The sequence below is a fragment of the Grammomys surdaster genome, unplaced genomic scaffold (assembly GCF_004785775.1).
Source record: "Grammomys surdaster isolate TR1022 unplaced genomic scaffold, NIH_TR_1.0 213, whole genome shotgun sequence".
In the NCBI taxonomy this organism is placed as follows: domain Eukaryota; kingdom Metazoa; phylum Chordata; class Mammalia; order Rodentia; family Muridae; genus Grammomys; species Grammomys surdaster.
The window spans coordinates 1,957,101-1,969,407 of NW_021604658.1; the positions used below are offsets into that span (position 1 = coordinate 1,957,101).

Consider the following 12,307-nt stretch of genomic DNA (forward strand, 5'->3'; position numbering starts at 1 on the left):
AACAAAACAGATTTCAGTTTGCGCTGTCCACATCCTCTTGATTGTAGGCCATCCACTGGTGCTTGAGTTGTTCTCCAAGGGCCATATCCTTAAAGAGACGTGACTCTTCCTCTCCCAGTGGCTACCATCTGGGAATGCAGTCTGGCTCGAAGCAGGACTAGTGCATGCTGTCACCGATGCTGCAGTTCACATATGCAGCTGCCCTGCAGTCTCACTGTGGTCATCTCCTCCCTCTGATTCTTACAGACTTTAGTTCCTTACTCCACAACGAACCTTGAACCTTGAGAAAAGGGGGCATGAGCTAAGCATCCCACAGCACCTTAACCAGCTGTGGGTCTCTGTGTTAACTGCCATGTGTGATAAGTAACTTTTTTGGAGCAAAGTGCTAGTAGCTGGTGCAACAGTCATCTCTCTTTTCTACTATAGGATATAGACACTATAACAAAAAGGGAAAACTTGAGAACAAATTCTGAACATGGTTGCTTTAATTTACAGACAAAAATAGCTGCTTCCTTGTTTTTTTTTCCCCTCCCTGGCTGTCTGAAACTCACTTTGTAGACCAGGCTGCCCTCAAACTCACAGAGCTCTGACTCCTGAGCACTGGGGTTAAAGGTGCACACCACCACTGCCTGGCTGGTTTGAAGCTTTTGAATGCAGAAAATCCACAGTTGCCAAAAATTAAGAAGCTCAAACTTGAGCTGGTGGTTAAACTCAGCACTCGGGAGACAAAAGCAGATGGATCTGAGTTTTAGATAGTGAGTTCCAGGAGCTGGGGCTACAAAACAAAAACCTAGCCTAAAAGCAAAGTGTGGTAGCCCACATCTGTAACTCTGGTACTCAGGAGGCTGAGGTGGGAAGATTCTGAATTCCAGGCCACTCTATGCATCAATGACACTGTCTCAGAAAACCAGAAACAAAACAAAACAAAAACAGAAAATGAAAAAGGAGCTAAAGAGATGGCTCAGTTATCAAAAACAGTTGCAGAGCAAGTCGACCTGAGTTCAATGCACAACATCTGTACAAGGCAAGGTGGCTTCTCCTACAATCCCAGCACTGGGGAGGCAGAGACAGGCAGGGCCCTGGAGCTCCTGGCCAGCTAGCTCCACTTCCCCCACTTTTTCTCCTTTTCTGAAACAAAATTTCACTGTGAAAGCCTAGCTGGATGGTCTGAAACACACACATACACACACTCACACAAGTACACACTCAGGCAGGCACACACCATGCACTTGTGCACATGGCTATTAGGGAGGGACCCACTCTCAAAAACCAAGGTGGAGCAGGGCATGGTGGCACACACCTTTAATCCCAGCACGAAAGAGGCAGAGGCAGGCATATCTATGAGTTCAAGGCCAGACAGGTCTAAATAGTTAAGACCCTGTCTTAAACAAACAACAACAAAAGGACCAAGGTCCACAGGGCCTGAGGACTAACATCCAAGACTACCCTCTGGCCTCCACATACACACACACACCTACAACCACACTCCCACACAAAATCAAATCTGCTATGAACACTGAAACTCATGAAGTTCTCAGAGACAAATGCAAGCACCCAGGTGGAGAGATAATGAGTGACATTTCATATAGCGACTATCAAAACTCCAGACTACATAAAATTCTGATCACAGGACAAAATAACTCATTTCTAAATAAAGAAAAAAGAAATGAAAAGGAAAAAAAAAAGAGGAAAATGAACTTACAGCTAAAAAGAGACTTAAGAGATGTATCTGGTCTGAGGAGACTGCTCAGTGGGTAAGAGTACCTGCTGCCCAAGCAAGATCCCCATCACCAATGTAAGACTGGGCACGGCCACACGTGAGTATAACACCAGCACTGTGGGAGCAGAGACAGCTGTACCACTGGAACTCGCTGGCTAATAGCCTAGCTCCAGGCCTAGTGACAAATTCTCAACAGAGTAAGGCAGAGTGATAAAGTAGGACCCACAATGTCTTCTCTAATCTTGGTGTACACGTGTGCAAGTGCACATACATTACACATCATTACACGTTACATACATTCAATACAGACACACAAAAAGATACAGTCTAGGTCCACTGAAAGGAGGTGATGTAGATCAATAGAGTGCTTGGCAGCACTACATACGGTGGTGCATGTCTGTAACCCCACTGCATGGGAGGCAGAAGATCAGAACAGGACCATTCTTAGCCACATTGGAAGATCAAGGCAACCATGGACTGTCTCCAAAAACCACCACTAAGCAGTGGAACTCAAGGTCCTGACTGAAACAAGCAATTTGAAATCAGACATGCATTATGCTAGAGTATTAGTTATTAAAATATCATAGGTGAAATAATATCTACATTTCCATCCAAATACAAGGGGTAAAATAGGTGAGAGACTTTCTATAATAAAAATGACTAGGACAGCCGGGCAGTGGTGGTGCGAGCCTTTAATCCCAGCACTTGGGAGGCAGAGGCAGGCGGATTTCTGAGTTCAAGGCCAGCTTGGTCTACAGAGTGAGTTCCAGGACAGCCTGGACTACACAAAGAAACCCTGTCTCGAAAAACCAAAAAAAAGACTAGGACATGACTTTAAACAACAACAAAACCAGAATCTCACTATTTGCATCAGGCTACCAGATTGGCCTTTCATTTCTTAATCCCTACCCTGTCTTAGCCTCCGAACTGCTAATTATGGGCATATGCTACCATGCTAGAGTATAAGAAATGGCACCTCTGTGCTAACAAGATGTTTCAGTGAGCAAAGGCTTGCTGCCAAGCCTGAGGACCCAAGTCTGATCTCTGAGGCTCAAGAATGAAAGAGAAATTACTGCAGTACATTGTCATCTGGCTTGTGTACAAATGCCCAAACACACTCACTCTCTCTAACACAAATGTATTAAAAAAAAAAAAAAAACAGGCATGGTAGCATGTACCTATAATCCTACCACTTAGGAGGAACAGGATAAATCAGCGGTTCTCAACCTTCCTAATGCTACAACCCTTTAATACAGTTCTTCATGCTGTGGTGACCCCAACCATAATGTTACTTTTGCTGCTACTTCATAACTGTTATTTTTGCTACTGTTATGAATCATAATGTAAAGTTCTAATATGTAGCATATCTGATATGAAACCGGAAAAGAATCTAGACCCACAGATTAAGAGCTAGCAGCTCATGAATTTTAGGGCAGCCTTGGCTACAGGAGACCATTTATCAACAACATCAGAGGGTGGGAAGCGAAGGGTAAGGTAGGTAGGGGAACAGAGGAAGGAAGGAAATGGAGGCAGGGGAGTTACCTCAATCAATAAAGTGCTTGCTTGCTTTGTAAGCATGAAGACCAGAGTTAAATCCTAGCATCCATGTAAGGATGGCACTCTGCTGAATACTTGAAAGTGGAGACAGTAAGATCCTTGAGACACTGTAGTCAGCCAGTCTAGCCAATGAGACACTGTGTCAAGAGATGGGTAGTCATCTTGAAGATGATACCCTAGGTTGTTGTTCTATGGCCTCCATATGCAGGTATATATATGGATACATGAAACACACACAAGTATAAACTGTAAACATTAAAATTGGCATGTTGCCAGCCAGGCAGTGTGGTGGCACAGGCCGTTAATCCCAGCACTCAGGAGGCAGAGGCAAGGCAGAGTTTTGAGTTCCAGGACAAGCAGGGCTACATAATGAAACCATGTCTCAAAAAACCAAAAACAACAAAGATATGTCAGTTTGTATTCCCAAACACTGTGGTAGCTTCTAATAACTTTCTTTTTTCTCTCAGGTTCTATTTTGATTGTGCGCATGGGACCCAGAGGACAATCTTGAGTGTCAGAGTTCCTCAGGACACTGAACATCTCATTCTCTTGAACCAGGGCCGTCCGGTATACTGGCCTGAAGCTCACCAATTAGGTTAGGCTGGCTAGCAGTTACTACAGGGAAACTTCCTGTCTATCCTGACAACTGAATTCAGGTCCTCATGCTTTTTCCTCCAGGCTTCTGGGTTCACTTAAGTCTTCTCCATGCCAAGATAGCATTGCAGTGTTGGCAAGAAAAGCAACCTTTACATTTCATTTATTTTTATGCAATATTTTTGTAATTTGTAAATTACCTTTAAAATTATTTAAGTAATAAATTTTAGTAAGAGACTGATCTGATAACTTACTCTGTTGATTCTAATAGATATATTTAAAACTATAACCTCATGGAGTTCATTTTGGTACATGATCTGAGGTAGTGGTCTAACTTACCAAACAGCCAGTTATCTAAATAAAGCATCTCAAAAATCTTTTCCCATTTGATCTGAAATAGAGCACTGTCTCTTAACTTCATTATATGTTATAAAATTTCAAATTGTTTTAGTCTTTCTGGGCTGTGGGATACTCAATCTCTCACGCTGCTGATACTGTGCCAGTGTCATCGAGTATTAACATATCCAGGTATCATAAAGTGCACTTCTCCACACCACTGTGCTTCAGATTTTTCTTAGTTCATTTTCCCAAAATAATTTAATGCTTCTTATACTAAGTAAAATCTTTTGTTTGGTCGGTTTCATTTTTTTGTTTGTTTTGAGACGGGGCTTTTCTGTGTAACTTTGGCTGTCTTGGAACTTGCTATCTATCTAGATCAGGCTGGCCTAGAACTCACACAGATCCGACTGCCTCTCCAGTCCAGGTGCTAGGATTAAAGACACAAGTGCAACACCACAGCTGGTTCCCACCATGGGCTCTTAACCACTTCGCCATCTCTACAGTCAGAATATACGCTATTTTAAAAAGCAACCTAAACTGGACATGGTGGTACAGGCCTGTAAGCCTAGCTACTTGGGAGGCTAAAGCATTTCAAGGCCTGGTAGGGTTACTTTGTTAATTCAAGGCCATACCAGGCAACTTAATGAAACACTGTATCAAAATAAAAAGCTGACCCAGTAATGGCTTAGGCTTTTATTTTAATTTACTTTATTTTGTAAGACAAAGTCTCTCTGTGTAGTTGTTACCAGTTTGGAACTCCTTACATATATAGACCAGGCTGGCCTCAACTCACAGAGATTTGTCTGGCACTGAGGCCCTATAGCTCAGGCTTAAATCTCAGCACCAGAAGGCAGAGGCAGGTATATCTCTCTGAGTGAAGAAGCCAGTCTGGTCTTCATAGAGTTCCAGGCCAGCCGAAGAGTTGAAATCCTGTCTCAAAATAAATACATAAAAAGTTAAGAGAAATCTGGGAATGTAGTAGAATGCTTGTCTAGCATGAGCTAGACCCTAAATTCAACTTCCAGAACAGCAAAAGCATAAATAAGAAAAAGAAGGGATGGAGAGAAGGCTCAATGGTTAAGAGCACCGACTGTTCATCCAAGTCCTGAGTTCAATTCCCAGCAATCCCACGGTGGCTCACAACCATCTGTAATGGAATCCAATGACCTCTTCTGGTGTGCCTGAAGATAGCTACAGTGTGTACTCATAAATAAAATAAATAATTCTTATTTTTTAAAAAAGAAAAAGGAAACAAGGTTTTAGCAGGGTGAATTCACCGGTGAATTTAGTTATAAGGCTTAAACAAAGTAACAGATAACAGTATTTACCACAGCTCCAAGCCTTGCACATCAAGTATCTGACTATAAAATAAAATGCTCCCAAAAAAGCAATATGAAAACTCTGAACCACACAGAGATAGGACACAGGCCAAAACCAATAACTGTTCATACTCATTAACAATAATCTTCAAAGGAAAAGCTTTAATTTTAGTGGAAGGTACTAAAAGTTACTAAAAGCATTTTGACAGAATTCAGAGAGTAGGGGTATTTTTACTGGTTAGAGTCCCAGCGATTTGCTCTAGAAGGTGTATACATATGCATATGACTTAATAAGATCGACAGAAATAGCACATACTGCAGCAGTTTTCCAGGTTGAGAAAAGCAAACTAATTTGTCCTTGGGACCAATGTAGCTTAAATGCATAAAATTAACATTAGCCACACACAAGTAATCAATGTATCAAAACCACTTGGAATGGGGGGAGGTTTCCTTCTAAATCCAAAAATTTTAACATACGTTGTCAAAATGAATCTTGTCCAGATACTTAGGAGGGAAATGATTTTACCTGTTAAAGAGTTGGTGCAAAGCAGCAGGGTTTATAGACTGCAGTATGTTAGTTGCTAATTCTGAAAAAATGTTCTCAAGCTGGAAAAAGCAGATAATCTCTCTAATAAAACAAACGCCCTGAAACACCAAACAAATACAAAAACATACAAATCTGCTAAGTATCACACTACAATGCTGAGAGACAACTAACTGATCAGGTACCACTAAAGATCTAAAATAAAAAACCTCTACTGGTCATATTTTGCAAAAGTGGCTACTGGAAACTGAAGTTCTCGCTGACTCAAAGCAAGGATCACTGAATACGTCCAGTGTTCACATTCAAATGTGGGGGAGAGGAAAAGGGAGGCTCCAAGTCCATAAAGTTCTCCTCCCTCTCAGAACACTGCAAAAATTGTCCACGTCTAAGGACACTTACCCTTGAAACTCCTTGGAGAGCAACTTGGGACTTTCTGTTCAGATTTTTGAGGGGGAGCTACTCAAGAATGCTGCAAAATCACACTTTTCATACACAGAGGTATAATTTAGATTTTTCCTTCTTGCTTTGAGGGAATTTCACTGCGTCCTTTCTATAGAGCCAGTCAACACTCTCCCATTAGTAAAATTCCCAATTCCACAGAAAGTGTAAACCAAAAAACCAAAACAGAACCCGAAACCACACAAAAAGCTTTCAAGGATATGCAAATGAAGCCCGCAGACTATTTCCAATAAGCCCTAACTAAATCACTTCGGATTGAGAGAAAGGAAAAGGGACGGAACTCCGACCAGCGAAGGGAGGGAAAAAAAAAATAGAAAAAAGCAGTTACTCGGGTAAAGAGGATCGACGAGATAACAAAGTAGAGAGAACTGGGGGTGGAGCGGAACAAAAAAGTGCAGCTGATACTAACACTAGAGAGGACAGGGCAGAAAATACCCCAGCGACAAGAGGACCGGGTAGGACCCGGCTGGGCCAGGCATTCCCCGTAGGCCTACCCTGGGGCCCCTAAGGGGATGGCGGGTAGCACTCGCAAAAGAACCCCCCGGGCCGCACAGACCCGGAGGCAGACGCGGGGATGGCGAGTGGCGGGTATCGGAAAGCGGCCACCGCAGCCGACCGTGCCTCGAGGGCTACGGGCCGGGCCGTGGACGTGGAAGGGGGTGCGGCCCGGGAGCAGCGGCAGGGTCCGATCGAGCAGATCGGCCGTACCTTGTAGTAAACGTCGAACTGGATATTCTCCGGCAAGGAGCGGATGTCGCGGCGCGAGCGGATGTAGTTGTCCACGACAGCGGAGATGGCGGTGTTGTAGAGCGTCTCCGGGATCCACTCGAGCTCCACGGCCGCCATCTTCCCTCGCTCCTCCTCCGCCTCCTCCCGCAGGCCTCCGCCTCCCTCCGTAGCGAACCCGTGTGCGGCTTCGGAGGCTTCCGAGGGGCGGCGACCACGCGGGCGCGCGCCTCTCGGACCCGGGTGCCCGGCCTCCGCGTGCGCGCGCGAGCTGAGGGCAGACGGTGCTGGCGGTGGTGGTGGCGGCGGCAGCGGCGGACACGGAAGATCAGGAAGATCGGGACAAACGCAGAGTACGACTGAACCAAGAGCCTCACATTCCCAACAGGAGAGCGAGCTCAGTTCCGTCCAGGCGCTCAGCCCTGCATGGGCGGGGCTGCGTGTGCTGCGTCGTGACGTCAGCGCGCGCCGACGCGCCCGGGAAGGAATGCGGCAGGCGGAAAACTTGCGGAGAAAGAGCGGGGACCGCCGTGGGGGCGCTGGGTGCGAGTTCCTAAAGGGCGAGGCACTGGGGAGGCTGGGCGTTAGTTGGGATGGTATTTACCCGCCGTGTTGTGGCTCTCCAACACACACTCGTTTCAGTGAGTTTGTAGACGAGAACCCTCTTCAACTTTAAGAATTGATCTTTTAGATCAACTAACTTTAGAACTGATCTTTTTTCACAGAAGTGCACAGTAGGGACCCGGCGTGGCGGTGCACTAAGAACGCACCACTTGGGAGGCAGAAGCCGGGGTATCTCCTGAGATCAAGGTAGACGGAGTGAGACCCTGTCGCAAACAGAAAATCTACATTGAGGGATGTGGTGGCCCATCACTTTTACCCCAGCACTCCAGAGGCAGAGGCTGGTGGATTTCCGTGAGTTCCAGGCCAGCCTGGTCTACAGTGTGAGTTTCAGGCCTGCCAGGGCGATCGTGAGACCCAGAAAAAAGAGAGAGGGAGAGAGAGAGAGAGAAGGAGGGAGGGAGGGAGGGAGGGAGGGGGAGGGGAGAGAAGAAAGGAAGGTTTAAATATTGAAAAATTACATATTCAAGGAATCCACTTAACGCTACAAATCCTTCGTTAGACCCAGTCTTCCTACCCCCCGCTTAAGTTTTATTAAGCACCTTGTCCTGTAACTAGGAGTCACTAAGGAGGGGAAGCTTGGATTTCATTGTAAAACCATTTACAACTGTAACTTTTTAGTATGTTCATTTATCCAATATTTTTAAAGAGGTAAAAAAAATTTTTTTACAGTCAATTAACATTTGTCTGATATGCCCTGGCTCTCCTAGAACTTTATCTGTAGACCAGGCTGGTCTCAAGTCACAGGTCCTACTGTCTCTGCCTCACTGGTGCTGGGATCAAAAGTGGTTGCCAATGCCCTTATTTCGTGAGTACAAGCATTTTTTTAACCACTGAGCAATTATTCAAGTTCCGTTTCACATTAAAAAAAAAAAAAGAAATGTATTAATTGTTTTTATGTTTTGGCTTGCCTACCAAATTCTTCTAGTAGTCTGAGAATGCATGTCAAACAAATGGAGGAATGCACTTTAAATCCAGCGGAAACTGATTAACCATAACACACATTTAAACTTCTTCAGTCTTTGTGATTTCTTATTCTATAATTGACAGACCTGGGAAAGCTGTAGTCAGCCTCAAAATAGGGTTGACAGATTTATCAAGTTAAAAAAAAATACATAGAAACCTCTAATACACCCTTTGATTTGATTGATTGATTGACTGATTGGTTGATTTTGAGTCAGGGTCCCACTTCTGGGCGTGGCTGGCCTGTAACAATACCATGTTGGCCTTGAATTTAAACTTGTACTGATTCTCTATCTCCCAAGATGGATGCAGGTGGGAACTGGCAGATAGCAGTGAACTCAAATTTTTTTTATTTTTTATTTTTTATTTTTGGTTTTTCGAGACAGGGTTTCTCTGTATAGCCCGGGCTGTCCTGGAACTCACTCTGTAGACCAGGCTGGCCTCGAACTCAGAAATTCGCCTGCCTCTGCCTCCCAAGTGCTGGGATTAAAGGCGTGCGCTACCACTGCCCGGCAGACGAACTCAGATTTTTGTTGTTTAGTTGTTTTTTGTTTTGTGGGGTATTTTTGGGTGAGCCATGATATAGTTTTACCTATGCCTTTGGGATCATAAAGAACATAGTTTCTGCTAGGCTGTGGTGGGACACACCTTTAATCCCAGCAAAAGGGGGCAAAGGCAGGCAGATCTCAAGGCCAGCCTGGTCTACAAAGGGAGTTCCAAGACAGCAGGGGTTACACAGAAAAATTCTGTCTCAAAAAATAAAACAATGAAAGAAAGAAAGAAAGAGAGAGAGAGAGAAAGCAAGCATAGTTCCTTTAGCAAATCCTGCATTAATTTTCAAGCTCAAATATATTTTTGGACCCCTTTCATATAAACATGTATAACTATTATGACATATTAAAACATTATTATCTATCTGCAATTCCAGGTTAAATGAATTCCTATATTTTATCCAGCATCTGTACTCAATGGATACATGAAAGAATGCAGATCTCTTAGGATATTTAGTCAGAATCAGAACTGGGACACAGATTCTGTGAGTAGCTGAAGGGTGTCAGACAAACATATCCATCGCTGTAAGATCTTAGATGCTGATAGTCAAAATTAGAGATTCAAAAATAGAGCTGGCTGGGAGTAGCTTGGTGAAGAAGCAAGTGGCTGGCATGCACAAGGCCCTAGATTTGAACTCAACCTTTATTTTGGGGAGAGACCTCTTGATTCCTTTACAGCTTTGAAACAGAAGTTATTAAAACACGTGAGATGGCCTTGGGAGCCTTGGTCAAGAGGACACACACAGCCTGGGGCATGGGTGCACGGGTGGGGTGAGTGGTGCACAGCCTCGAACCCAGCACTCAGGAGGCAAAGGCAGGCAGCTCTCTATAAGTACAGACCAGCCTGGTCTACAGAGAGAGTTGCAGGAGCTGGAGCAATGGCTCACTCAGTAAGAGAACTGACTTCCTCCAGAGGACCCAGAAGGAGAAGGAGGGAGTTTTACCAGGAGAGTTTTACAGAAAAAGATTGAAGAGGGAACAAACCAGAGAATAAGAAGGAGCCAGAAGATTAGAGCATATTGCCAAAGTTAATATGAGGCCAAGCAGAGAAAAACAACAACAACAACAAAAAAACAAAACAGAGGCTGAGAAAGAAGCCAGTTTGAATCAGTTAACATGGAGAGGAGTTTTGAGCCAGAATAGTCAGAGATCAGAAAGAACTAGGAAGGTGTGAGTTTATTCAGCAGTAAGTCTCAGAGGCTGAAAACATTCTAGTCCTAGATAAGATTATAAGGAAGCTTCCGGAACTAGGCCTAGGTTAGCAGGCAGAGGCAGTAAGCCTCAGAGAGAACAATTACATACAGGAGAATAAAAGTTACTTTTACATTACTGTAGCTGAACCTTTGGCTACTTTGTGGGTTCCTTTTTTGTCCACCCTTCTCTAAGCTTCTTCCTCCTCCCTTTCAACCCCCTACCTAACACTAGATAGGAGAGAATAAAGGGTAGAAGAGAAAGGGTGTGGCATTACCCCTAGACTACTTCCCTCTGAGTTGGGGAATAGAGTTCCTTGGGACAAGTTTGATCTTTGCCATCAGGATATCTAAATTCTTCTTGTTGTTTCTTCTTTGCACACAACTACTTAACAAACTGCAACCCTCCACCAACCCACACACCTCTCAGGGCCCTAGCATTTGTATACCCTCTGAAGAGTCCCCAGAATTTCAAACATCACACACTTGCCGAAACTATCTGCTGCTGACAGGACGACACCCCTGCTAGAGCACGAAGCAAATTATAGTCAGCTGCTGTACACAACCTCATATCCCACACTTGGGATTAAAATGAAAACACATTCTTATAATATTTCTATGTTTTTAAAGAAACCAAAATTCTTACTGCATATTAGAATCACTAAGGTTGAAGTGGTTTATCATACATGTATCATAGATACCCTGTTTTAGCCCCCTAAGGTTGCTAGGAACTTATCACCTTAGACTCCATAATGACCCTTGTGTTTCTCCTGGCTACATGTAATAAACATGTGAATTCCCTCAGGAGAAGGATACATGCTGGAATGGGCAGCACAGGCCTATCATCCCAGCTACTGAGGATGAAGCATGAGGATCACAGATTCAGACCTGCCAGAGAGATACAGTGAACAACTTAGACTGTCTTAAAATGTTAACAAAACAAACCTATTTAAGTGGAGAAGGGAATGGGCTTCGTTGCAGAGAGCTATTGCCTCGAAGCTGAGAGGCCTTGGACTCAATCCCCAATATATCAAAATCAATGAAACTGAAGGTGATGCAGTTTGTCCGTATGGTAGCCTGAGCTGGACAACTTTCTGCTGTTGACCCTTATTCTTTTTTGATTGGGACAGGATGTTGCTTTGTAGCATATGCTGGCCTTGAAATCCCATCTTCCTGCCCTGGCTTCACATTATTGCCACTACAACCCTGCCCTGCCATCCTTGCCTCTGTTACATGTAGGAATATTGAAATGCTCACAGTGACCATTTTTGTCCTAAGTCTGAGGTATTTTTCCAAAGACCAAGTCTAAATCCATATAGTCAAGACTGATCCACCACACAGTAATGGCTGCATGGATCCCAAAACAAGAGTTTTCACAGCATAGCTATGGTACCATACGTCATCACATCATATAAGCTACACCGTAAGTGATCTATGGCACTCAAAAACACCACAGAGCAAGTTCTAGCCACTTGGGAAAGCTACAGATAGGAAAAGTCTAATCCTCACCTCTCACACCTAGGTCTACAGAAAATGAAATTTCTGGACATGTTTACAATTACTGTCCATAGATTTCTGGCTTCTTTAAATTCTCCCTGGTTACTATATAACATTATATTAATCAAGACCTATTGGGCTAGGGCTATAGCTCATTTGATAGAGTACTTATCTAGCATATATGAAGCCCTGGGTTTAATTCCAGACCCACATAAATATGGTAGGAA

At 43.9% G+C, this 12,307-nt stretch overlaps 1 protein-coding gene and 1 long non-coding RNA gene across 2 annotated transcripts in view; one reads left to right on the forward strand and one right to left on the reverse strand.

The window, feature by feature from the left end:
- The window catches only part of Appbp2 (amyloid beta precursor protein binding protein 2), a 46,453-nt gene extending 38,766 nt beyond the window's left edge, over positions 1-7,687 (reverse strand). The window contains exon 1 of the mRNA XM_028772348.1: positions 7,241-7,687. Coding sequence (XP_028628181.1) covers positions 7,241-7,378 — 138 coding nt within the window. The 5' untranslated portion in view covers positions 7,379-7,687. The remainder of the gene's footprint in view (positions 1-7,240) is intronic.
- Positions 7,688-7,733: 46 nt separating this feature from the next.
- On the forward strand, positions 7,734-11,642 carry LOC114625068. Its single transcript, XR_003712004.1, has 4 exons — positions 7,734-7,899; positions 9,771-9,878; positions 10,052-10,164; positions 11,389-11,642. It is a non-coding gene; the product is annotated as an uncharacterized LOC114625068 (long non-coding RNA).
- Positions 11,643-12,307: the final 665 nt, after the last annotated feature.